General features: G+C 59.9%; 1 protein-coding gene across 1 annotated transcript; it reads right to left on the reverse strand.

Moving 5' to 3' along the window:
* Positions 1-9: 9 nt before the first annotated feature.
* On the reverse strand, positions 10-25681 carry LOC121099926 (reticulon-4 receptor). Its single transcript, XM_040619605.1, has 2 exons — positions 25497-25681; positions 10-1539 (listed from the first exon to the last, which is right to left on the reverse strand). The coding sequence occupies exons 1-2, from the start codon at positions 25516-25518 to the stop codon at positions 140-142; spliced, it is 1422 nt and encodes a 473-aa protein (XP_040475539.1). The 5' UTR covers positions 25519-25681; the 3' UTR covers positions 10-139.

The raw sequence follows: 25681 nt of genomic DNA on the forward strand, positions 1-25681 counted from the left end.
ATGGGGTGGAGATGGGGTGGGCGGGGGGACGTGTCCATCAGGGAGGGCCTGCCGCCTGATGCTGGCTGGCGGCACGGAGGGGACCCCGTATGTACACACACACCTGACTGCTGAGAAAGGCGTCACGCTCGGTGGCTGGTCAGCAGGGCCCAAGCACCGTCCACAGCACCAGCGCAAGGCCCAGGGGGGCCAGGCTGCAGGTGAGGCTGGGCAGGGCGCCCGAGCCCTCCACATCACCGGCCCCGCCGCCCCCACCGCTCGCCTGGCCCAGACGGCACTGGCTGCGGGTGCGGTTCTTGCGGGAACAGCCTGGCTTCCGGCGAGGGCCTGTGGTGGGGGGCCCTGGCGGCTCGGAGCCCTCCGGCCGCATCCCGCTCAGCGGTGGCTCAGCAGAGCCGGGCAGGGTCCCGAAGGGGGAGTCGTTGATGTGCCGAGGGCCAGAGCCGTTGCCTGGTGGGCTGTCGCCAGATGGCACACGTCCCTTGAGCGCATTGCCGGCCGAGGCTGGGCTCCCAGGCTCCAACACTGAGGACTTGTCTGCGCCGTCCGGCTGGCAGCACTTGGGCAGCCCCAGAGGCTCGTCGTCAGTAGGCCAACCGGTCCGGATGGGACGGGAGGGCCTGGCAGCCACGGCGCAGCCCTCCAGGTCAGTGGCGGCCAAGCGCTTGAGGTCGCGGCCGGCCAGGTGCGGCGGCAGGCTGCAGGGCAGCTCAGACGAGGAGCCGCGGAACTGCTGCAGCCAGGCCCAGAGCGGGCGGGCCCGGCAGTCACACACCCAGGGGTTGTCATTGAGCCGCAGGTACTGCAGGGCACGCAGGGGCGCCAGGGCCTCTGCAGGCAGAGCCGAGAGGTTGTTGGCAAACAGGTAGAGCGTCATGAGGCGGCCGAGGTCACGGAAGGCATGCGGGTGCACGCGGGCCACGCGGTTCTGATGCAGAAGGAGGCGATCGAGGCTGTGCAGGCCTCGAAAGGCGCGCTCGGGCACGCTGGGGATGCGGTTGCCGTGCAGGAAGAGGTGCGTGAGGTTGCCCAGGTCACGGAAAGCGTCATCAGGCAGTGCCTGCAGCCCGTTGTCCTGCAGGTAGAGGTACTGCAGGGCGGCCAGGCCACGGAACAGGCCAGGGCCCAGCTCCTGCAGGCCGCAGCGGTCCAGGTGCAGCGTGTGCAGGCGGCTCAGGCCGTGGAACGTGGCGGGGTCCACAGCACGCAGCTGTGCATTGTCGCTGAGGTCCAGCTGCTCGAGAAGGGCCAGGCCGGTGAAGGCAGCAGCATCGATGCGGGCCAACGCATTCGAATGTAGCCACAGGATGGTGAGGTTGCGGCAGGCCCGGAAGCCGGCAGCGGGCACGTGCACAATGCGGTTGCCGTGCAGGAAGACGCGCTGGCTGGCGGCCGGGATGTCAGTGGGCACGGCCTGGAGGCCCTGCTGCGGACAGCTCGTCGTCACCTTGGGCTCGTTGTAGCAGACACAGGCACCTGGGCATGGTGCTGCCACCCGCCACGCCTGCAGCCACAGCACCCAGGCCAGCAGCTGGCTCCCTGTGGGCAGAGGAGAAAAGGTGGTTAACAAGCAGAGGGCCCTGTGAGGCTGGGGATCATGCTGGAGCCGGGCTGGCCCCTGGGATCAGTCCTCAGGAGGGCCCTGAGCTGGCCACGGACATGCTGTCACCCCCGAAAACTCAGCTGCTGTGATCCCTGCTCCACCTGCCACACGGAAACTACTTAGCTAAAACCTGCCGCGGGAGTTCCCATGCGCCAACAGAGCAGCCTCACCTGCAGACGCCCTGTGCCGCCCCGCCCCGCCCCGTGCTCAAACGCACGAGCTGACGTGCTCGCTCCAGCCTCTCGAGGTTAGCTGGGTCACTACCAAGGCCCATTTGAAGCCCTGCTGAGATGGACACTCATGCCTGCAGACACCTGCTCAGTACCCCAGCGAGCGCCCCGGACCTGCCCACCATCCCCGTCAGTCTCAGCACCACCCTGGCCTGCCTCCTGCCCCACCAGCCCGTAGGCCCGGCCGGGAGAGAGGCCCTTGGTAAGCACTGAGGATCAGGCCGGCTGAGCTCACACAGAGCCGAGGCTCACTCCCGGGCCTGCCAGGAAGCCGACTGCTGGGTTTCCGGCGGTTTCTGCGGCAGCTCCTCCTGAGAGCTCCCCTGGCTGCAGCCTGGGAGGGGCTGAGGCTCAGACCCTGTGCCCTGTGCGGGTCCCCTGCCCGGGCTCCTGGAGCCCCTGAGGCCCCAAGGCACACAAAACTGACAGGCACCGGAGGCTGCAGAACAACTCCGCTCTTACAGGATCAGGAGCCTGGGTGCCTGAGGGCAGGCAGGTGTAGCCCTGCCCGCCCTGTGTGCCCTCTCCAGACAGGCTGCTCCCTCCACCACACATCCTGACTTGGCATGGAACTCCTCCTGCAGGCTCCTCCCTTCGGCCTCATTCTCTGCTTGATCTCCTCCCTGGGTGAGGAGCTTACTCCTTCCCAGCCAATCGATGCCTGCACAGTTCCTCGTACCCACCCCCCACCCCCACCATCTCGAGGCCAGACACACACAGGGCCTCACCGAAGACCTGTACTCCAGGGACACTGTATCCACGCCAGTCTCACCATCAGGGCCACACACCCCAATACGAAACTCACTGCCTATCATCCCACCATTAGAGCCCCCTCTTTGAATGCCAAAGGTTCTTTCCTCCTTCAGGAGTGAGTCTATTAAAATGTGAATCCCCCTGGGAGGGTTATGGCTTATCAGCTAACACTTGAGTTATCAGCTAACACCTTCCTTGACAGCTAACACCTGCATTGACAGCTAACACCTTTCTTGGCAGTTAGCTAAGAGCAGGATTCTGCAGACAGGGGGCCGGCTAAGTGCTGGGGCTGGAGCCAGGTGGGAGGAAGGAGAGGCCCATGGGCCAGCTTCCCCCACCCAGAACTGTGACCTTGGGGCCCCCCCACTCGTGCTGGGGCCCTCGCCACACTGGCTCCTCTCTATCTGGGCCAGTGTAGATGCATGCCCCAAGCCCAGAGCCCTAGCAAGGCCAGCATGTCCAGTGGTCATGAGGAGTGTGCCCTCCTGGACTCTGGTCCCCAGGATAGGAACCCACATCCTGGGGCTCATCTGTCCCTTGCATTCTTTCAGTGTCTGGGGCTGGGCCATTTGTTAGCCCCGGGGTGGGGGTCCACAGAGGGAGGCCTGGTCCAGAATTCCCCGAACCCAGGACACTGCCCCCTCCCCCCCGGCTGGCCATGCATAGGAGGCTGTGAGGGGGCCCCTCAGCCTGCTGTTCTATTTAAACTGCTGACATCTTCTCCAGGCTCTCTCCTTACGGGGCTTCTCGGAAAGTCGGGCCTGATTACGCCAGCGCTCACCAGCGTCTCACCTGTCACCGGAAGTAAAACAGTACTTCCTGCCCCTGAGGACTCACGGAAGAGAAAGACGTGGAACAGGGTGGGATGGGGGCCCCGGGTACTCACCAGGCTGGGCTCTGGACCTCACCACCACAGATGGGCCACGTCACCAACCAGGCAACGTCACAGCTGTGCCAATGTCATCAACCGCTCCCTGACACAAACTGGGCCACGCCACCAACCAGGCTATGTCAGCAGCCACCCATCGTGACCACACCTGCCAAGTCGGAGCTGTCCAGTGGCTGCCAGGCCCGAAGCCGTGGTCTGTGAGCTCGGCTGGTGTCAGGTTCATCTGACTTCACGAGAACTAGCTGCTCCTCCAGCCTCCAGCCCTCCCCAGCCTGGGCCCCCAGGAGGCCGTAAGCCACATGCTTGGGGTACACCCACTCTAAGAATGGCCCAAGCGAGGCTCCAGGGCTGAGCTATGCCATGGGGGTAAGTGGCAGAGCAGCTGTGTGGCTCAGCCCTGCTGGGAACCCGGCATCAGGCGCAGACACGGCTCCATTCCCACTGAGCCAACTGCTTTTCAGAAACCGACTTCTGAGGGTCGGTCCCTCCACACCGGCCTGCTGTCAGTGCAGCGGCCAGTGGTGGGCTCTCTCCTTGCTGCAGCCACGGTAATTGGCTCCAGCCTGGCCCCCCTTGGGGCCTGCCTGCTGGTCTCCATGGCAACCCCTCTGCTGAGCAAGCAGAGGGGGCATCTTTTTATGAGATAATCAAACCCAACTTTGCGGCCTGTGTTCATATTCACAGCAGGGGCCCTAGGGACACAGGAGGCCCTGCCAGGTTTCGGGATGGTGATACCTGACCCCACCCCAGGAGCTGGACCCAGTTACTCATCTGACCCCTCTGCACCCTAAAAAGTGCCCCTCCCATCTGGTCCCCCCCATCCTGTCCCCCAACCTGTCCTCCTAGCCCATCCCCTCAGCTGCACCTCCCACTTGTGCCTAGCCTCACTGGGTTCCTGTTCTCAGCGAGCATTCGATACCAGCTCGCCTCCAAACACATGGCAAGAAAACAGCCCTGCCACAGCGCTGGCTCACATGCAGACACCACAAGGCACACTCCCACACCAGGCCGCCCGGCCACCTGAGCTGCACACAGGCCCAAACCTGTCCCTCGCCTGCCCTCCCTGGGGCTGACTCTTGCCTCTTCTTAGGCCTCAGCTCAGAATGGCCCTGTCAAGGGCCTTCTCCAGAGCACTAACCGTGGAGAGACGCACAGGGTCATGGGAGGGGCTACCCCCTTAGCTCAGGTCTGTCTCAGGAGTGGTAATGGCACAAAGGCCACCGTTGGGGAAGGACTGGCCACTCCTGCCTGGGAGGCTGTGCAGGGAGGCAGTGACGGGATGCCGCTCAGGGCCTCTCCCGCTAGGGCTGCCCGACGAAGCAGGACTGACAGCTCACGAGGCCCTGGAGCCCAAATCCCATCGGGCCTGCGTGTGGTCCCAAAGGGCAGCTGCATTGCTTACCCTGCCCCATCCTCCGGGCGGCAAAGGGCCCAGGTTCTCCTTCCCAGACTCGCCAGCAGCCCCAGGAGCCAGTGGGCGGTCGGGCAGGCGGCTGCTGAGGGCAGCAGCTCGGGGGCAGGCAGTGCCAGAGGCTGCAGGCGCAGGGGAAGTCTTTGGTGTGTTTCCTGGCCTCTACTCCTCTCGGGGGTCCCCTAGCCTGGGCTGGGCTGAGGTATGCAGGTGTGCAGCTTCCCTGAGGTCCTACGGGATGCTTCCGCCACCGCCCGCCACCCCGACCCCATGAGGTCATAGATACAGCGCAGGGCTGGCAGGCTTGGCTGCCCGGAGCACTGGCTCAGTGCCCTTGGGCTTCCCTGCTGCAATGGGGTAGCAGAAACACCCTATTCAAGGGGGCAGTACGAGAGTCTACCAGTTGGCATAGAAGGCATGAGTCAGAGCTGCATGAGGATGCATTTTCTTTATAATATCACATGTCCATTTTATAGATTAGGAAACTGAGGTAGAGAGCAGTTAAGCCCTGGACTGCTCCCACTTGGAGATGGTCCAGGAGGAAGGGTGGGAAAGAGAAGGGGCCACAGTGCTGCCCAGAAGGGGCCATGTCCAGCCAAGCCTGTCCAGCCAAGCCAGGAATGGAGCCCAGGCTGCGAGGGCATAGGCAGGCACCGGGGGTACCTAGCTCCCTCCTGTGCCATCTGTGGCTGGGAGGGGACATCTCCAGGGAGGCTCTGAGTTGCTGCCTGCGCCCCCCTCACCCCCAGGAGACTGGACTGAGTAGGCTGGGGTTGGGGCCTGGGCAGCTGTAGCACAACCAGGACATTGGTCAGCTCAGGACCCTCTCGATCACCGAGAACGTCCCCAGAAGGGTCACGTCACAGACCGCAGTTACACCGCAGAACAAGAGGCCACAGCTCAGCACACCAAGACCAGAAATAGCTCCAGGCAGGGGTGGGGGGCCAGTGGCATCCACACATCAGAGGGTCAGGGCACCCCAGCAGTGCTGTACTCACTCTTTCCTGTCCTGTGCCTGCTCCCCGTCCCTGCCAGCCCTCCACCAGTGATTGGCTCACCCCCACCGTCCATCTGTCCCCTCCTCAGTCTTCTCTCCTTCCTCACATTCACCTCCCACCCTCTGTCTGTCCTGTAACCCATGGACACGCGCAGGAGGCAGTGTGCCTGCCCTTGACGTTTCCTAGGCCCCTTCCTTGGCGCCAGGGAGAGGAGGCTGGCAGCAGCTCCCAGGGGCCAGACCACCCCCGAGAGGGCCTGCATCCCCTGGGGGTGTGGCTGCCAGCCCCTGCTGCCGGTCATGCCCCTCAAGGCCCCGCTCGTTATTGATCTTCTTGGGGCAGTAGCTGCAGGGGCAGGCCAGGTCGATAACAGGCAAGGTCACCTGCCAGGGAAGGAGGGCACTGGACCCAGGGCTGATCAGTTGCAGCAGGCCAAGCTGCAAGCAGTGAGGGAAACTGAGGCCCAGCATAGACAGAGTGAGTAGGGGCAGCCTCCTGGATGCACTCAGTGCACGGGAGGACTCGGGGCCAAAAGAGGTCTACTGAATCCTCCTGGGGGCCTGTTTTATTTTCCTGTTTTAGAGGGGAGGAAAATGAGGTTGGGTAGGGGAAGTCACCTGTTCACAGTACCAGGACTCGTAGCATTCCCAGCCCCATGGTGTCTAATCACTAAAGGCCTTGCTTGGCACTAGAGAGTTAAAGCTCCCCCGTCCCCACCTTACCCAACCCCGAAACCCAAGCTATGTTCCCCCTTAAAATTTCCAGCTAACGCAGCACCTGGGAGGGCCCTGGGTCCCTTTCAAAGCCAAGAAACCAAGGCTGCTGGGGGAGAGGGGCCTGGGCCTCTTGAGGGCTGGAGGTCTTCGATGCACAGCTTACACTAAGGGTGTGTTCCTTTTTTTTTTTTTTTTTAAGATTTTTTTTATTTCATTTATTCGACAGAGATAGAGACAGCCAGTGAGAGAAGGAACACAAGCAGGGGGAGTGAGAGAGGAAGAAGCAGGCTCGTAGCGGAGGAGCCTGATGTGGGGCTCGATCCCATAACGCCGGGATCACGCCCTGAGCAGAAGGCAGATGCTTAACCGCTGTGCCACCCAGGCGCCCCAAGAGTGTTTTCCTAAGGGGGTACCCCATGATAGGGGCCGCACCTGTTAGCATGAGACCAGTCCCTGGCTTGGAACACTTACAATCAAGGAGCAGGCTGACCATAGGTGGTCACCCTGCTACACGGCATGTGCCATGTGGGGGATTTAAGGGACCATGGAATCCTGACCTGGCCCCAGACATCAGGGGGACACCAGGGGAGGAACACCCGAGCCCATTGCCAGGGTGGGTGTCCAGGCAGACCGTCTGATGGGCGGGATCCTTGGCCCTGTAATCACGCCTTGGGAATCCATCCTTGGCCAAGGCTGGGCTGCTGGACCAGATGGCTCTGGAACCTCACCCTGTCCAGCCCGTGTTTCTACCTGATGCATCTCCGTTGGCCCCCACCACAGGGTGCCCCACAGTGGGGGCTGATGATGTCAGCATCTGGAGGCTCTGTTCACCTGAAAACCCACCCAGGGTTCAGGACACCCCCCCTCACTCCAGGGATTCAGCCAGCATCCCCTCCCTCACAGGAAGTGGGCATCCCCTACCTGCCCCCCATCAAAACCACCAACAAACACCCACTGCCTAGTTACCTGGGGAATCTGTCTCCACAACCGCTCATCAGTTGGTCCCTTAACTAATTCAATCTGGCGGCCAGTGTGGGCTCAAGTCCCCAGAGGATGTTAATGAGGAATCAGCTGGTGGCCAAAATGGCCCTGCCCCACCCCAGGGGGGCAGCTCAGGAATGGGGCACCCCCAGTGTCGGGACCTGGGACCTGCACTGCCACATACCTGCCACCATGACCCCTGCCTTCCCTGACCCCTTCTCACTGTCAGCTCCTATCCAGGACTGGGTACCAGCCCCCACCCCAAAACATCCCACCTCCTCCCAGAACCCTGCATCTGATCCTGCCAGATGCTGACCACCTCTTTGAGGCCCAGAGCATCAGCCTCCAACAGGGCAGACACAGTGCAGGAGTGCACTCTTCGGTGCACTTATAAGAATGCACACCTGGGGGGGCGCCTGGGTGGCACAGCGGTTAAGCGTCTGCCTTCGGCTCAGGGCGTGATCCCGGTGTTATGGGATCGAGCCCCACATCAGGCTCCTCCGCTGTGAGCCTGCATCTTCCTCTCCCACTCCCCCTGCTTGTGTTCCCTCTCTCGCTGGCTGTCTCTATCTCTGTCGAATAAATAAATAAAATCTTAAAAAAAAAAAAAGATGCACACCTGGGGCACACGGTACAGGAACACACGCTCAGGGCGCATGCTACAGGAACACACGCTCAGGGCGCATGCTACAGAAACACGCGCTTGGGGTGCACGCTGCAGGAACACACGCTTGGGGCTCACGCTACAGGAACACACAATAGGAGTACACTTCTGGGCCTTTGGCTGCCAGAGCCTGGGTGGGTCGGGGCACTGTGGGTGAGTCGGCCAAATAGCAGAGGCTTGCTGTGATGAGGTCAGACAGACACGGGGAGCTCTTGCCAGGAAGCAGGGCTGCAGAGGGTCTGCTCTCTTCTGCGGTGGGACAAGACAGGAGGGCATGTCCTCACATGCTCTGGAGCCCTTGGCACTTGTCACCAACCTCGGCACCAGCCATCACCAACAAGGCAGGCCAGTGGCCTCTGTACGAGTGGGATTTATTCTTCTATGCAAAGACAAGTGCAGGTCTCGGGAGGCCCACATCCCCTCGCCCTCTGGGATCAGCCAGTCCCGCCCTTTCGGCTGTCTGCCTCAGATCCCAAGGGAGCAGCTGGATTGCAGCCTACCTGAACTGTCCCAGGACTGACCAGGGCAGTCAGGCCTTGGGAAGGGGTGTTAAGAATGAAGGGTGCTCAGGGGCTTTTTAACTAAGCTGGGGTGGTGGGAGAGTAGCACCTGCTGAGACCATGGAGAAACCCAGTGGAGGGTGGTGAGAACCCCTGGACAGAGACAAGTGGGAAGGGCCATGGGGTCTGGCCCTTTCCAGGGGATGAGAGTTTCCAGAGACAGTGATGAGATCCTCCCATTTGGGTCACCACTGGCCAGGGCACCATGTCCAGGCGACCAGAGTGAAACCCTTGTCTGAGCCAATGGGTCCTCATGCCTCCTATTCTATCGGCATCTGGCAAACCAGCCCACCAGCCGCCACCTGCTTTTGTAAATAACAGGTTATCAGCATATGGCCACACCTGGGCGTTTATCGCGCTGCTTTAGCACTACCACGGCTGAGTGGAGTAGTACCCCCACACGGTGTGGCCCACAGAGCTGAAACTGTTCAGGATCTGGCCCTTTAGAGAAACAGTTTGCCGACCTGGCTTGTGATTAGAGCACACAGAGCACCTGCTGCGCGTGGGTATTGCCACCCTCAACCTCACCCTCACCCTCACCGTGGCCCTGCAGAGGTCACTTAAACCCCCACCTAAAGAAAAGGAAACCAAGGGTCAGAGAAGGCCACTGTCCTGCTGAGACCACACTGCTGGGATGGACAGAGCCTGATGGCCTCTCATGGGGCTGGAGGGAAGGTGACCCCCAAATCGAGGGTAGGTCAAAAGAAACACAATGATTTTGCTAAAGAGGTTGTTGAGGGGCTGGTGGCCAAACATGCATTAAAGAGGACACTTAAAACACTGACGAACAAAGCTGGCTGTAAGGAGGCTGTCCTCAGGCACTGGGGTGGTGGGCGGAGGCCCTCATCCACATGGCACCAGCCTGTGCTTCAGGAAGACAATCTAAGGAGGGGGGTGGTCTTGGGGTCTCTGGGCCACAACTCCCTCCATGCCAATCCAACAGCACCAGAACCCTGTGCCCTCCTCTTGGGGCTCTGTGGCCAGGTCACACTGAGGGCAGCCCTCTGGCCCACTACCACCAGCCTGTCCACTTGGGCTGGGAGGAGGGGACATGGCAGGTCAGGTTTGATGCCCTTCCCAGGATGACAAGGTCCAGGCCTCAGCTGACAGAATCTTCCCATTTGAGAACAAAGAAAAAGTAAAGGTGGGATGACTCTGTCAGAAAAGGAGAGAGACACTGAGTGTAGGGGCCTCCTTGCAAGTAGGCTTCCCTGGACCATCCCGTGGACCTCTGGCCAGAGAGGCCCATGATCCTTGTCACCAATACCACCACCATCATCATCACACCAGTCATGTGTAAGGCCCTCAGAACACAGGCAGCTCAGAACCAGCCTGGGACCAACCTGGGCCAGTCTGGAGTGTAGCTAGCCTCGCACAAGGGTGGGGAGCTCCAGAAGTGGGTGAGCAGCAGGCCAGTGTGGGGTGGACATCAGACACCTCTGAGCAGGGTTGTGACCCAAGGATGCCCACTCCGGCATCAGTGCCTTGAGGTTGCATGGGGCTGCTTGGCCAAGCATGTCTCCCATCAAGGCCAGTCAGCCCACACATGGCCTGTGCCAGGGGACAGGGAGGGAGAGGGGAGAGATAGGGCCTTTGGCCTCCCTGGGACTGCTCAAGGCACAGACTTCTGAGGTCTCATGACATCCCACAGCACAGCAAGGGGATGACCATCAAACCCACTCTTCAGAAAAGGGCACGAGGCCTAGTGAGGTGAGGTGACCGTGCATACCAGCTGAGGCCAGGGGACAGGATCTAAGAACCCCTGCCATTGCCCCAGGTGACCAGAGCAGGCCCTGAGCCCTAGAGACCCATACAGCAGAGGGGCAACTGTTCCCCCCACAGCAGGCCAGCTGTTGAGCACCCCCCCCACCATGCTCTGGGCCCCTTGACTTCCTACTGCCCCTTATCCTCAGCCCAAACTTGTTGTTCCCTGGGCTAGTGGGCCCTGGGGTCTGGTCGTCCCAGGCTCAGATGTGGGCTCTTTAGCCCTTCGTGGAGTGGCTGGGGAAGCTGCTGGCCAGCTCTGGGTCTGTCTCAACACCCATGACATGAGGATGACAGTGGGCTAGCACCAGCCTTTCCAGGCCCCTGAGATGCCTCCAGCTCTGTGGCTGGTGTCCTGCCTCCCGAGAGGACCTTCGGTGAGCCCCATCTCAGGTGAGGAACCCAGGGGGGTTAGGCCTATAGCTCAGAGGTGGCATCCCAGTGCCATACTGAACACTGGCACACTCAGTGGTTCCCTTCCCTGCCCACCCACCACCTGTGTTAGAGACAAATGCTCATCCCCCCTCCTCAAGAGCCAAGATGATGATGATGAAGTATGTGTTAAGAAGGGCGAGGACCAGGAAGATGGGGCTACTCCCCCGGAGAAACACCCAGAGAAAGTGTCTCCACCATGGGCTTCTGGGGGCGCTCAGGGTGGCTCCTGCCTGATCACCCAAAACCTGCCAGTTGATAAGCCCCACTCTCAACACTGCTTCCCTAGAACACATGACCAGAAAAACCAGGCATCTGGAAAAGACTCTAATGCAGACAAGAGAGAAAACAACTCTAAAGGAAGCAGAGACAGTGCAGGGAATAGATAAAAATTAGGGGAAAAAATCTAATCAGTGTCCTCTCAGGGATAGAAGGAGATTTCAAACAAGAACAGGGTGCTATGAACAAGGAGCCATCAGAAAACAAGAAGAGTACCTGGAAGTTAAAAATAGAATTACTAAAATTACAAAAAAAAAAAAAATCAATAGAAGGGTTGGAAAACAAGGTCAAGGAAGTCTTCCAGAAAGAAAAACAAAGAGAAAGAAAGAAAAAAACTTGATGAGATTCAGAAGACAAATATAGGTCAAATATCTGAGAAAACAGAGAAAATAGAGGAGAAAAAAGTTATCAAAGAAATAATACCAGAAAATTTCCAGAGCTGAAGACCCAGCCCTCCACTGGGCAAGTGCCCACATTCACAATGTGATTTCAGTCCCCTGGGGGTTCAAAAGAGGCCTGAAGCTCCCAAGGGGAAAGCATTGTGGCATCAGACCTCTCTACAGCATACTGGATGCCAAGAAGATAACAAAATTGCAATGGCTTCAAAATTCTGAGGGACATTATTTTCAACATGGGATTCTGGATCAGGCCAATCTAGCTTGAATAGGTTTGCTAACATACGAGGACTCACAGAATGATTCTTCACTGTAAATTCCTTAGAGAGTTAGTTGGGGCTGTGCGTCAGCTAGAACTAGGATATAAACCCAGAATGAGGAAAATGTGGGGCCTAGGAAACATTGGGTGATGATGGAAGTCCTGGGCAGCTATGAGGGGACTACAGCATGCCTGATCCATGTGGGGACAGCAAGACAAAGGTCTGGGGTCAGACCTCCCTGGAGTTAAATGAGACACCCAGTAGAACACCCGAGGTGGAGAGAAAGCACATGAGGGTGGTAGATGGGACAAGGGAGAAAAGACAAAGTCAACTATAAACTCCAGGGAAACCAAAGGCCATACGAGAGCAGAAAGGTCACCAAAATAACCCTTGCTCCTCCAACCTGTGGTGGGGTGGTGAAAGGCATTTATGTGACCTGGGTTGGGAAACATTGGTTATGAATTTAACTGATGGTAGTGAGATAACCACACCGGGAAGTATGCTAGGGGGCTGGGGTAGGAGCCACGGAAATATGAAGAAAACCACTTGGAAAAACAGGGAACAGAGCAACAGTGGCTGCTTTCAAGGAGGAATGGGGTCTGGGGCAGAGCAAACCAATTCTCAGACTAGCCCTAGATTGGGAGTAGGTTTTAACTTTGAGCAAGATATGGTTGACCATTTTATCTTTTCAAAATGACTGTATACTTGGCACTGAAATCTCAGAAATAGAGATAAATAAAAAAGAGAAAATAAAGTGTATCTGCCTGAAGGTGGAGGTGAATGTGGTTTAGACGCGGGCATCTCTGAGGTGCAGGAGGAGAAAGCAGGCCTGCGGTTGCTCGAGCAGCATCTCCGTGGCCCTGAACGAAGCTCTTTGGCACCATGCTCAGCCAAGGGTCACCGAGGTTGCTCCGCCTCTCTGGGGACACTCCAGGCTCTCGGCTCCAGAGGCCTCTACAATTCAGACACTTGACGGGACAGCTTCTGGCCTGAAAATTCAGCTGTGTGCTCAGACCTTCCACACCTGGACAAAGCCCCACCGCAGCTCCTTCTCATCTCTGCCCAGTGCACAGACCTGAGACCCCCACTTCAGACTGAAGACCCCCAAGAACAGGGGGCCCAGCAGGTAAACCTGGCAGGGGGCTGTGTGCACGTGGAGCCTCCAGTGTGGGGGTCTGTGGCCCCTGGGGAGGGCCTGCTCTGACCTTGACTGAGCACAAGCAGGCTTTCCTCGGCTTCAGTGAGAGCCCCAGTTGCGTTTCTGCCACCGAACCCGCGGCGCACAGGCAGGGGAGACGTGAATAAGTAATTGCTCTTTTATTAACGAGTGATAAATTATTCCTATATGATTGTGTGTGATAACTCTTCCTTATTTGAAATCAATTTGGGATGGAGATTGTTGGCGGCTTCTCACCAGTGAGGGTGGGAGGACCAGGCGCCGCTGCCTCCTGGAAAAGCAGGTCAGTGTATTTCGGCTACTTCCTGAGGCTGATGTGCCAGAAGCTGGCATGTGGAAGGGGGTTGGCTGCTTTGGGGGGGGTGGGGGCTAGGGAGGGCGGCCTTATTCCTCAGCACCTGTCCCTAGGACCCGGGAGGGGTCAGTGCAGGTGCTCCAGCCTCTCCCTACCTCCAACACCTGCCGGGAGCTCCCAAAGAGGCCCAGCCTACCCCCTAGACCCAGGGCACATATGTACCCTGGGCCAAAGAGGGGTCAGGCCGGGGGAGGAGCCCCTGAAAGCTCAAGCCCTGCCCCCATCCTCATTCCCTCCTCTCCCAGCTCAACACATGAGGGTCTCTAGTGTAAGCCTAGACCCAGGTCAGACAGACTTGCCACCCCTCCCCCGCCCCCGAGGTGCCCCTAGCTGGCTGCCAACTCCCAGGGGCTCAGCGTGCTTATCTGCAGATCTGTGGGCAGAGCCGCACACAGCAGGCACTCAGTAACTGCTGAACAAAAGTGGGAAAGACTGCACTCCCCAAGGTCCCCCTCACATTGACCCTGCAGCCTTGGTGGCCCCACAGGGCCCGGGGAGCCCCATGAAGAGGAGGAAGCAGATGACCAGGGAACAGGGTGCCTTTGGCCCACACACCAGAGCAGCACCCCTTGCAGGAAGCGCCTACTTAAAACTCTGCAACCCACTGGTCAGGCAGTCGCTGCCTCCCTCCCAGGCCAGGCTGCAGGAAACCAGGCTGTGCCCACCTATCCCCACTCCTGCTCCTCCCCAGCTGCCTCCCTGCCCCCCCGGCACGGCAGTTACAGGCCCGAGAGGCTGGGGCACCTCCTAGCTGAGCCATTTTGCCCAGCTCAACTCAGGAGCCACCAGTGACCTTGCCTCTCAGGTCTCCGTTGGTCATCTGTGAAATCCCCAGGGGTAGGAGCATTTGGTGTACCCACTCCACCCACTTTGGACCCTGACACCCGCCACCTCCATCCACTGCCAGGGCGCCCATTTCACCACACACCTCGCTGGTCAACTTAGCAGGTCTCCGTGTTGCTAGCTTCCTTCGGTTGCCCCCCATGGGCTGTGGGCTCCACGGGGACAGGACCACAGCTGGTGACCAGCACACACCCTAAATGTGTGTCACACATGAGTGTAAGAAATGTCCATCACTACAGACATGCAAGTTGCAGACTTTGCGAGGCTGTGGGGACAGCATTCCCCGAGGACCTGCAGGTCAAGGAGAGCCCACAGGGTACGCACATCCCCACGGGGGCGGGGCAACAGCGCCCCGAAGCCAAAGGCAATTTCTCTTGCGTTATAGAAATGTTTCTGTCTCCCCCAGATTCCTATGTTGAAGCCCTAACCCCCAATGTGATGGTATTTGGAAGAGGGACCTTGAGAGATGGGGACCTAGATGAGATCCTGCGGGTGGGGCCCCCCTGATGGAATTAGGGCCCTTCTAAGAAGAGATACTGCAGGGCTTGTTTTCACGCGGGGACGTGCGAGAAGGTGGCATCTGCAAGCCAGGAAGAGAGCTCTTACCAGAACCGGACCGTGCCGGCACCCTGATCAGACTACCCGCCTCCAGAATGGTGAAAAAATAAATTTCTGTTGTTGAAGCCACCCAGTCTGCGGTATTTTGTTATGACAGCCTGAGCTGACTAATACAACTTCTTTCTTACATCTTTGATATATCTTTCCAGATTTTTTTACAACACACACACCTACCGGTAAAATCAGAAATGGTTTCAGCTTGGTTTGTTTGGTCTCATGTGCCAACACTGGATGAGGCAGCCCTGCCCTGAGAAGGGTGAGTGAGGCAGTACTCTTGCAGGGGACCCCCCTTCTAAGACCCGCCCATGCCATGGGGTCCCTGCCCACCACAGCCAGCCCTGAAGGATGGTTCGAGAAGGCCAGGGCTTTGGTGTTGACTCAGCCTCTCTGGGGCCTCAGGCAGATCTTCCAACCTCTTGGGACCTGTTCCATCACCTGGAAAATGGGGATAACCAAACCTACTTCACAGGGTATGGGGAGACCACAGAGCCCACGCAGGGCTGGTGCACAGTGCGTACACTGGAAATGCCTGGCTCACCATGGAATCATCTCAGGGGTGCCTCATGTCACCCCCAGCAGGGACCCACTGTCCCCACCTGACAGAAGGGAGGTCAAGTCACAGCTAGAAAGAGCATGCTCATGCCTGACCGAGCCTCCCTCCAGCTCCGACCCTGGCACGTGCATTGGACCCTATGGCTCCCATGAGCCTTTGCTCAGGCTGCTCCCCTTTCTAGAATGCCTGCCCTATTCCCAACACTTCCCCTCAGAAGGGCTCTTCTCAGAGTCCCACCATGCCAGCCCTTGGAGGCTAGACCCTTCCCAACCTGTTCCCCTCCCACACCACAACCTTGCCTGTGGCGTCCATCCTCACTCCTGCCCCCAACGCTGGACTCAGCTCCGATGGGGCCACTGAAGGGAGCAGGTGAACGAGCAGAGCCCTGGAGTCTGGCCAGGGTCACAGCTCGTGGGCCCCTACCAAGGGGTACTTGGCAGGGGGAAAGCATCAGCGAGGCCTGAGTGTTCTTGTGGGAGTGACTGGGCCTTGGGGCAATGTGGGGATGGTGAACTTACCAGTGCTGGTGTTGGCCACCTGGCAGGGCCTGAGGTGAAGATCTGGAGCCCCTCACTCCTAATTCCCACCACCTGCCCTAGAAACATAGTGCACGCCCCCCCGCCCCCCCACCCTCCGCCGGTCCCCTTGTCTCTGACGAGGAGGGTCATGCCTATATCAAGCTTCCTATGATCTGGAGTGGGGAGAGAGTCAGCCACGGCATTGGGGAGGGCTCTGTAGGGGCACTGACGTGCACACACACACACACACACACACACACACACACTGCCACCACCCGCCTCAGGCCACCCTGGGGACTGGGCCGTGGCTCCGGCAGCAGGTAAAGAATGGAGTCCATTAGGGCCACCATCTGTCTTAGCGGTGACGGGTCCTCTCGGTGACATCCAGGAGGTATGTAGATGGAATATCTTTATGGGGAGAGTTTTTCTTTTGCCAATTTTTGAACAGGAAGCCAGACACTTGTCACACCTGTCCCCGTGTCAGCCTCTGCCTGACATAAATTGGGGCTGAGGCAGGGAGATGAAAGACAGCCTGGACACGGCCGGTGTGCAGGGGCCACGTGTCATATGGCCGGGAACACACAGAGCAGGGGGGCTGGCCTCCCGCTGGGGCTGAGCCGGGAGGAGGGCATGCCACTGCCCACTCCACCCTGTCCTTCCAGCCTGAGATCCCGTAATTCCCCCCCTCGGCTCCCCTCTTGACCCCCATAAGCTCCTCACCTAACTCCCCTCTCCTCCTCCCCCTGCAAAACGGCCTAGGCCCAGCTCAGCAGCCCGGGCCACCCGGCCTGGAGTTTGCTGTCCCAGAATTTCCCGGCTTCTGCTCCCACCAGGAGCCACCCACATAGACGAATAGCTCTAGTGCCTCTTTAAGACCCAGGGCCAGGGTGACCTCAGGGCGGGGGCCCAGGCTTCAGAGTCTTCACCACACCCCCACTAGCACTTCTGTCTCCTGGGAACCTCATAGGCTTTGGGGTATCTCCCTGCGCCCTAGGGGCCCTGGGGGCAGAATGTGTCACAAGAGTCCAGGGGTCCCTGCTGCCTAACACAGGGCTGGCCTGAAACTAAAGGCTAGAAAATACTTCACCAAGAGAATGGAGGGAGAGACAACTGATCCTCAGGGACCTGCCCAGATCCCTCTCCCAGCCCCGACCCCCAGGGTACATCTTGGGGCCTGGCTAATCCCATTGAGGGTGGGGAGGGTCCTGCCCAGGGGATGCTGGGGGACCAGCTGCCAGGCCATACTCCAGAACCACACCCAGGGCCTCCCTCAGCTCCTCCATCAGTCCCTGTCGTGTGGGGAAGTCCACCCATGCCGTGGGGTGAGGAGTGTTCACTGCCATAGAGATAGCGGCGGTCCTACATCTTCCTCAGATGGCCCTGGGGGTCTTGGCCTCAGCCCCCAAAGAAACCTAAGAGCCCAGTTGCCCCCAGGCTCATAGGCCACTGCCTCACACAGCTTCATCCCTTAGGAGGCCCCATGGAGCCTGGGTGGGGGCTCGGCAGTGGTGTACCTAGCTAGCACTATGCTCTCTAAGGACAAGGAGGGGGCTGAATGTGTCCTGGGAGAGCAGGGAGGCCTCAAGCAGGGCGGCCGAGGGAAGTGGACAGTACAGAGCTGTGGGAGGAATGTGGCAGGGCTCTGGGGAGGGTGGGGGCAGGGCAGAGCACCAGGGCCCACTCGCAGTTCCTGGCTGGGGTGTGCTGTGGATGCGGGTGAAGGCCTGTGGGAGCAGGTGGGAGAGCTGGGTGTGAGCCTGCTGTGTGACCTTGGGGCCCACAGCCCTTCCAAGACTGCTATGATGTGATACCCAGCCCATTCTGGTGGCTGGCTAGGACTAGCCTTTCTCTGTAATTCTGATTCCAGCCACGTCTTTGGGGATGGGAGATGCTTTTGGGCTGGAAGCCACACCCAGGGGGCAGATGGCCCAACCTCCTGCTGCCTGCACCCCACCCTGCCCAAAGACCATGGGGCACCCCTTCCACTGTAACACAAAGCTGCTGCAAAGTGAATTGTGGGCGCAGAAGTCTCCACACTGGGAAGGCAGAGGGACCTTGAATTTCCTTCTGAGTCAGTATGGGGTGACCAGGCCCAGTGCCCAACTGCCCCAGACCCCTGCTGGGACTTGGAGACTCCTCACCTTATGTGGGTCCCAGACACCCCTCCAGACTCCCCTGCCACTGGCCCTGCCTGGACTTCTGCATATCCCGTCCTCAGCCCACTGCAGCCTCCCAGCCCCACTCACTTGGCTCCCCTTGGCATGAACTGATATGTCACAGACGCCCCTTGGGAAAGGTAGCAAAGACCCTCATGGCAGGAGGACTGATAGGAGAGTGGCAGGCCCAGACAGGGCCTCCTCCTCTGTGCTCCCGTGGCTCAACAGAGTCTTCTGCTCCAGGCAGCACAGTGGCCCACACACGCTTCTCTACCCTGCTGCCCGAGTTCTACCACAGACCCCCTCAGGGCAGGGCAGCTGCGAAGGACTTGGGAACCCAAGGGGGCCCCTGGAAGGTGGGGGCCCCATGACCCACTGAGGGTCTTGGAAAGCCCATCACCAACCTCTGTATCCATAGGAAGTTCCAGCCTAGGGAAGGGGGTCCCACCTGAATGGGACAATCAAGCTCCCATAAGGGGCTGGGCCTTGTGGGCAGCATTCAATGTTGACTCCCCCTTCAGAGTCTCCTGTGTGACAGAAAGACTCAGAAGGTGAGTGACATACCCAGGTGCTCAGCTGGCTCTGGGCTAAAGCCGAGAGGGTCCCAATGCCAGACACTGCCTGCCCAGCCTTTGCCTGGAGGGCAGCCCCCACAGGATGGCATCTCTGTCTTTCTCTAGACCCATGCCTTTGCTCATGTGAGTTCCGGAGGGGGGCCGCCTTCTTGCAGCCACCTTGGGCAACTGGCCTGCTCCTGACAACCAGCAGCCATCCCCAGGGCCAGGACTGCCAGCTCCTGCATCTCTTGGGAACTCATTCCCCATGTCCCAGTGCCAGGCTTGGGTTGGACTCGGGGACGTGGTGATGGGGAGGCAGGCACAGGTGTGCATATTGGGTGCTGAGACCAGGGAGCTGGAGGCCTTCCCCAGTGAGGATGGAAGAGAAGATTCCCAAATGAGACTCCCTGGCCCAGGCCCTGAAAACAATGGGGGCTCATCCAGGGGTAGACGTGGGAGAGTTTAAACAGGAGGAGCCTGGCTGGCAGGCAACATGTTTTAGGAAAGCATCTCAGCGCCTGAAAGGAGGACGAGATGGCAGGCAGGCAGCTGTGGGCATCTGTGGCTATGGACCTGGGAGGGGACCGGCCCATAGCAGGCCCTCACTGAGGGATAAAAGGTGCCTTTTGGATGTGCCTTTGGGGGTGGGAGGCAGCCAGGACCCTGGGCCTTGGGTGTAGATATTGGGGGTGGAGGGGCAGGTGGTACAGGGGTGATCAGCATCAGACAGACCGGATCTGCGGGGCCTGTTACTCCATTGGAGCAGAGCTACACATGCAGGGGAAATACATGTGGGGCAGCCTAGGGGCCTGAGACCCCTGTTCAACTGCATAGGCCTGGCATATAGCAGGGAGGCAAAAAATGCTTGCTAAGCAATTGCTGGGACCTGCGGGCCACAGCAGAACTCAGCAATGGGCCAACCTGGGCCTCAGAGCTGACCTTGCTGGGGTGGGTGTGGAGGCAAGCAAGTCTAGGGGCTCTGGATTCCCAGCTGGTCTTGAGCCCCCGCACCTCCTCGCCTTCCATAGTCTACTCACTGTCCCTTGCTCTTTATGGAGCACCTACTGTGTGCTTGGGGCTGTGACATGATACTGGGAGCCAGCCGCCTAGCCCCCATCTTTCTCCCCCAGAGCCCAGCACCCTACATACCTCAGACTCGAGAGTTTTCCCACCCACAAAGGCACTGAACCAGAAGCACCACCTCTGGTCAACAGTCGTGGATTACGGATGAAGCCTCCGGTGACCAGGAAAGGGCGGGTGCGGCCCAAGGTCACACAGTGAGCCGGCAATACACGGGCTAATCCAATGCCTGCCCAGACTTCGGGATGGGGAGACTTCTGGCAGGTCTCTGAGCCCGCCCCATCTGGGCCCTGGCAGGAGGTGAATAAAGGCAACATCTCAACAAGGTCACAATAGCTGGGACAGATGGAGGACACGGCGCTGGGCCCAGGCAAGCGAGGAGCAATCTGAGAAGGCTCCCTGGAGGAGGTGAGGGGCCCAGAGCCCTGCCTTGGCCCGAGCCCCTCAGCACTCCACCCCCTTCCTCGATGGGCCCTTCACCAGCTTCAGCCCCAGCCTGACATTTCCCGTGACATTTGCTGCAAAGAAATAGAGTCATAAACCCAAAGGTTAAATTTGCACATTGCCTCACACTGCCAGGAGAAGTGTGGTCCCTCCACCCACCAGGTGCTGTGGCTGCAGGGTTTGTGTAGGATGGCCCACCCATCCCTGGAGCCCTGACTGGGGGCCTGAAGGTCTCCCTCCCAGGCCATCTGAGGAATCTCAGTCACTGTTGCCCAAAACAGTTTCTGGGCACACCGGTCCCTGAAGTGTGTCGCACAGGGGTGACCATCAGAGGCCCTGCCCGATCTGCTTGTAAACCTGAGGCCCCGAGACACCCTGTGGTAAAGGAGATCTGTCAGTGCCACTTAACCCAGCCAGTCCCATATTTGCTTGACCACGAAACCCTTGTTCAGTCCCTATCAACATTCTGTAGAACTTTGATAATGCGGCATGTGACCCGTGGTGGCCAGTTAGGAACGCCTAGGTGCTGACCAGAGAGCAGAGGAGCGCCCCCACGGTGCTGGGTGGGCTGTCTGGACAAAGCTGGGTCAGCTCCTGGCACCCCGGGCCCTCCATTTGGTCTCCCTGCATCACCGCCGGACCAGCTCCCTGTGCCTGGGCCCCGACAGGGCTCACAGCCTGCCCGGCCCACCTGAGCCAACCCAAGCCCCTGGCCTCCGCCCACACAGCCCCTTCCATGGCCCCTCCAGGAGGTCTGCCCATAGCCCTGCCTTTCAGCGGCGCTTCCTGGGCCTGGCTGCCCTGTTCTGGGGGAGGGGGTGCTCAAGGCTGTAGGATGGTGCCGCATGGCCCATCCTCCACCCTCTCTCAGCAGGGCAAGGCAGCGGGCCCACGTGGAGACAGGACTGTCAGGATGCTGCAGGGTGAGGGCAGATGCTGTGTGAAGGGGGCAGAAGAGAGGCAGCCGGAAGCCCAGCTGCATAAAGGCCATCCCCAGAGTCAGAGTCCTGATCAAAGCCCAGAAGCAGAATCCACCACTACCAGTGAGAAACTGGACCCCAGGTGAAGGAGCGGCCCAGGGAGCCCACCCCATAAAATGTCGGGAGGGGGTGGGGATCAGGGTCTGCCACCTTTGCTTTGGGGAAGGGAGTCTGTGGCCAGGCCCTCGGGGGTGGCGGGGGGACTGTCAGGGCCCGCAGTGAGGACGCTGGGGGCATGTGCTGAGTGTACCTCCCTGGGGGCCGGCTGCAGGACCACGGACAGCACGAGAAGCCAAGGCAAGTTCAGATAAATAAATTACGGCGAATCCTCAGGAAGGGATTCCACATACACCAGTAAACCCATGATGCACAAGAATAGTTCCCGACGTGCAAAATGTTTAAAATACAGCGACAAAAGAAGAAACTGCAGCACACACAGCACCCGGCTGGGCCCACACGCCCCAGTGACGGTTCAGGGAGCTGCAGCGGGTGTGGACGACGGGCCCACCCTCTGGCTGCGCTTCCATTTTTAGCTCTGTGACCACCTATCCTTTAAAGCATTTGGTCCTATAAACTCAGGAGGGCAAGGATCACATCCCTTTATTTGCCTGACTCCAAAGAGGGTCTGACAGGCTAGGAACAAATGAATGAGTAACGAACGGGTGTCTGAGTAAACGGATAAGGAGCAAATGCAGTGTCCAGGATGGGGCAGCTGGGCCACAGGGTGGGGGGACACTGAGGAGTGCCGAGGTGCCTGAGGGGTTACTTGAGAGGGTAGGTGGGGGCGCTGGGGGCTAGTGCCACAGCACAGCTGAAGGGACGGGGTAGAGGGGTTTGGGCAGCCAGGCCGGCTCCTACGGACCTTGAGGCCCAGTCCCTGGGTGGCCACCAAGGGACAGGCAGCCCTGCCTGGGGGATCAGGGGTCAGGTCCACCAGGCTGGGGGTGGGGTGGCATGAACTTGTTAACCAGGCACAGCCAAGAGCCCTCAGGAGCCCCACAACAGGGCCCAGGGGCAGGAGCGTCACACTTATACACACTCCCCTCACACACTCAAACATTCGTTCACATACCCATTCACTCATTCCATGCAATTCACTTATTCACCGTGGAACTCCTTCCTGGTGCTCCTGTTCTCCTAACCCCTTTCCGGCTGACTGAGGCTCTGTGGAGACTCTCTGGCCAGAGGCCCAGGAGAGCAGGAAATGCAGCCCCGGGGGATGGGTTCCTTCTGCTTGCACCAGCCGGGACCCTCCTGGTGCTGCACCAGCTGCCACAGGCATCCGTGCCATGAAGCCGTGAATTCAGGCCGGGGGCAGAGAGCAAGGAGGGGCTGGAGCCAAGAGGCAGCACTGGCCACGGTGAGCACAAGTCCCCCGGCCTGGGAGCAGCAGAGGTTGGAGTCCAGAGAGCGTGGGGGAACCAGGGCCATACACGGCCAGCCCCTCAAGGTCTGTCACTCGCAATGAGTAACAGCAAACTCACATGGCTCTTGGGCCAGCCCTCGGGCTCCTCAGACAGCAAGACTTCCTCTTCTGCCTTCCAGAGCCCCAGCACATCCTGTGGTGGGGGGTCTTCTACAGACACCCCCACAAGCCCTCTTGCTTCCTGAGACACACTGGGCCCTCTCCCCTACTTTTCATCCGCGACCACAGGGAGAGGGCCAGTCCCCGCTGCAGGACACCCGGCTCGCTGTTAATCCTCGCTCAGAGAAACTGAGGCTTGAGTGTTCTGCAGGCCACCTCCCACCTTCTGCAGGGCTCTCACTTCCTGCCCCCCAACTGTCCATCACCCCTTTCCAACTCCCCTGTGACCTTTATGTGCCTTTTTTTCCCCAATCTGCAAATAGGTAGAAAAGAGGTCCAGTTGTCAGTGCAAGGGTTCCAGGAGGACTTCCATTTGTGGGAACCACTGCCTGGGGTGGTGTGTGTGGAGGGGTGATGTTTTGGGTGTTTTGAAGGCAAAAGCACTGGCATCAGAACCCTGTGGGGACCTTGGCCTAGAAGTGCCCCCAACAATCCATGCGGGATGCCTGATTACTGGCCCATGTCATGGGTGAGAAGGCTGAGGCACACAGAGATGAACTGTCATACCCAAGGTCATACCACCTATGGGTGGCTGCGCCAGGACCCAAATCCAGGATATTCTGCTATCCCACCCCCAGCAGCCAGGGTTTATGAGCAGCCCTCTGCCAGGTGGTAGGGTGCTGACAACCGCCAGGCTCAGTCTGTCCCATGGAGCTTGCTTCTCCCTCACCTTGTCTGGCTTAGAAAAGAGGAGTGGCCAGGCCAGCCCCTCAGCCTGTCCTGCCATGGGGCCCAACTTCCAGCCCACCCCTCTGTTTCACCCCCGCACACTCTATAAGGATGACCCACTTGTCTCCATTCTATAGACAAGGACATCGATGGGGACCAGGCAGTATGGCCCTGTCTCTCCAAGCCCCGGCCCAAGGTCCTCCTCACTATAGTGAGGGTGGGTCACTAACACCCTTACCTCCGTGCCCCACACAACACCTGAGGCAGCTGACATACCACAGAACACCTTACCAATAAGTCTCCTACCATGGAGAGACTGAGGCCCGAGGGCAGGGCCTTCCTGAGGTCACCCTGGGTCAACCTCAGGGCGGGCACATACCTGGTCCCCATTGGGCTTAGTGGCAGTGACTACAGAGCATGGAGGAAGGATCTGGTCTGTCACTGTGTTGATCTCGAGGTTTGAAATGGGTCTTCCCCGCCCAGGTGAGTCCCAGCCCCCATCGGCCACCATTGCTGCTGCACAGGGGGAAGGGGAAGAGTGGCTGGGAGCCCTCTGGCCTCACACCTTAGCCTGGGCTCACTGAATTAGCTCCTCAGCACACAGCACACACCCGTGCCTCTGCTCAAGATTTGGGTAAGACCTGTTCACAGCCTGTCTGGGCATACAGGGGCAGGCAAAGAGACACTGGAGGCAAAGACACACATGCCGATGTGACCACAGGCACACACGGTCACAAGTGCAGAGACACACACACGTGCAGAAGCATACTGAGTCTCTCTCTCTCTCTCTCTCTCTCTCTCACACACACACACACACACACACACACACACAAAGCCCCAAGGGGCTGCGAAGGGGAGACTCCCAGGACACGGGGGTAGGCAGACAGAGGTGGGGCCATGCTCCTGCACCCGGTTTCTCGCCCCTCCATCTGTGAGCTCTGGCTGCCCAGAGCCTCCCCCTCAACACATGTGCATGTAGGCAAGGGAGCGGGTCCCACTAAGAAGCCTCAGCATGTGCCAAGTGTGGAGACCACAGCAGGCAAGCTATGTGCATGCATGTGTGGTGGTAGGCGTGCAGGCGGGGGCGAGGACATGGATGTGCATCCACAGCATGTGTGCGCGTGCACACTGGGGCAGCCTGGCATGCGTGTGCACACGCGGTGTACAAGTGTGCAGCCCTTGTAGACACGTGCACGTGCAAGGAAACGTGTGTGCCGCCTGCGGCACGGTGGACATCAGCAGGGCAGTCTGGGTGGGCACCAAGGGGCACCCTCCAGGCAGGGCATGCCCAACTTCCCTCACAGGAGGTCACTCCCCACACCCCTCCCTCAGGACCTCGCACCAGGTAGCAGAAGGAGTCCCATGAGGGTTGCCAGGGAGGGGATGCTGCGAGCCCCACCACTTCTGGAGCCTCTTAGCTGAGCCCCCAGGGGCCCCTAGGCTCGGGTGGGGGGTTGCTAAGGCTGCCTCTTCTCCTCACCAGCCCCCTGGGGGGCAGCTCTGGGCCAGCCCCGCCCCCCCACGCCCTCTACTGTCGACAACGCCCCCATTCATCCCGCTGCGGCCTGACCCCAGAGAAACCAGAGGTCCTGAGCGGAGTCCTCCCGCCAAGGGTGGAAGCGACCGGATACCCCCACCCCTGCTTGGTACCCACGTTTCTGCAACCCTGCTCATTAACCCCTTCGAGGCCGGGGCGCTCCGAGGCTGGACCCCGCCCTTCCAGCCGGCAGACCCCACCCCGGCCCCGGCCCGGCGTCCGGGGCCACACGGCCCTGCCGCCCCCGGCCCCGCCGCCGCGGCCAACTTTCTCGGGAAGCGGCAACTTTTCCTGCTGTCTCGGGCTCCGCCCTCCGGGGACCGGGGCGCCCGCGGCCCCAGCCCGGCGCGGCACTGCGGTGGCCCTCACGGCCGCCCGGTGACCCTTCTGCCTGCCTCGGCAGCCCCGGCCTGGCCCTGCAGCTCCGGGAGGGGCCGCCCCCACCGTCCCCACCCCGCCGGCCCGGCTCGGGTGCGGAACGGCACTCACCTCCGGCGGACGCCCTCTTCATCTTAGGGGTCGGGCGGGGCGCGACGGGGACCGAAAGTCGCTTCGGGGCCGGCGCCCGTCTCCCCGCGGCCGGGTCCGCATCCAGGCGCTGCCGCTCTGGCCCGGCCCCGGCCCGGCCGCGGGACGAGGCTGAGCGCGCTCCGCTCCCCCGGTCGGCTGGGCTG

Source organism: Ursus maritimus, unplaced genomic scaffold (assembly GCF_017311325.1).
Source record: "Ursus maritimus isolate PB19 unplaced genomic scaffold, ASM1731132v1 scaffold_33, whole genome shotgun sequence".
Taxonomy (NCBI): domain Eukaryota; kingdom Metazoa; phylum Chordata; class Mammalia; order Carnivora; family Ursidae; genus Ursus; species Ursus maritimus.

Coding starts and splice junctions, on each gene's coding strand:
- LOC121099926 (XM_040619605.1), bottom strand. CDS start 25,518: ATGAAGAGGGCGTCCGCCGGAG. Junction 1,540..25,496: donor GAAGAGGGCGTCCGCCGGAG/GTGAGTGCCGTT, acceptor CTCTGCCCACAG/GGAGCCAGCTGCTGGCCTGG.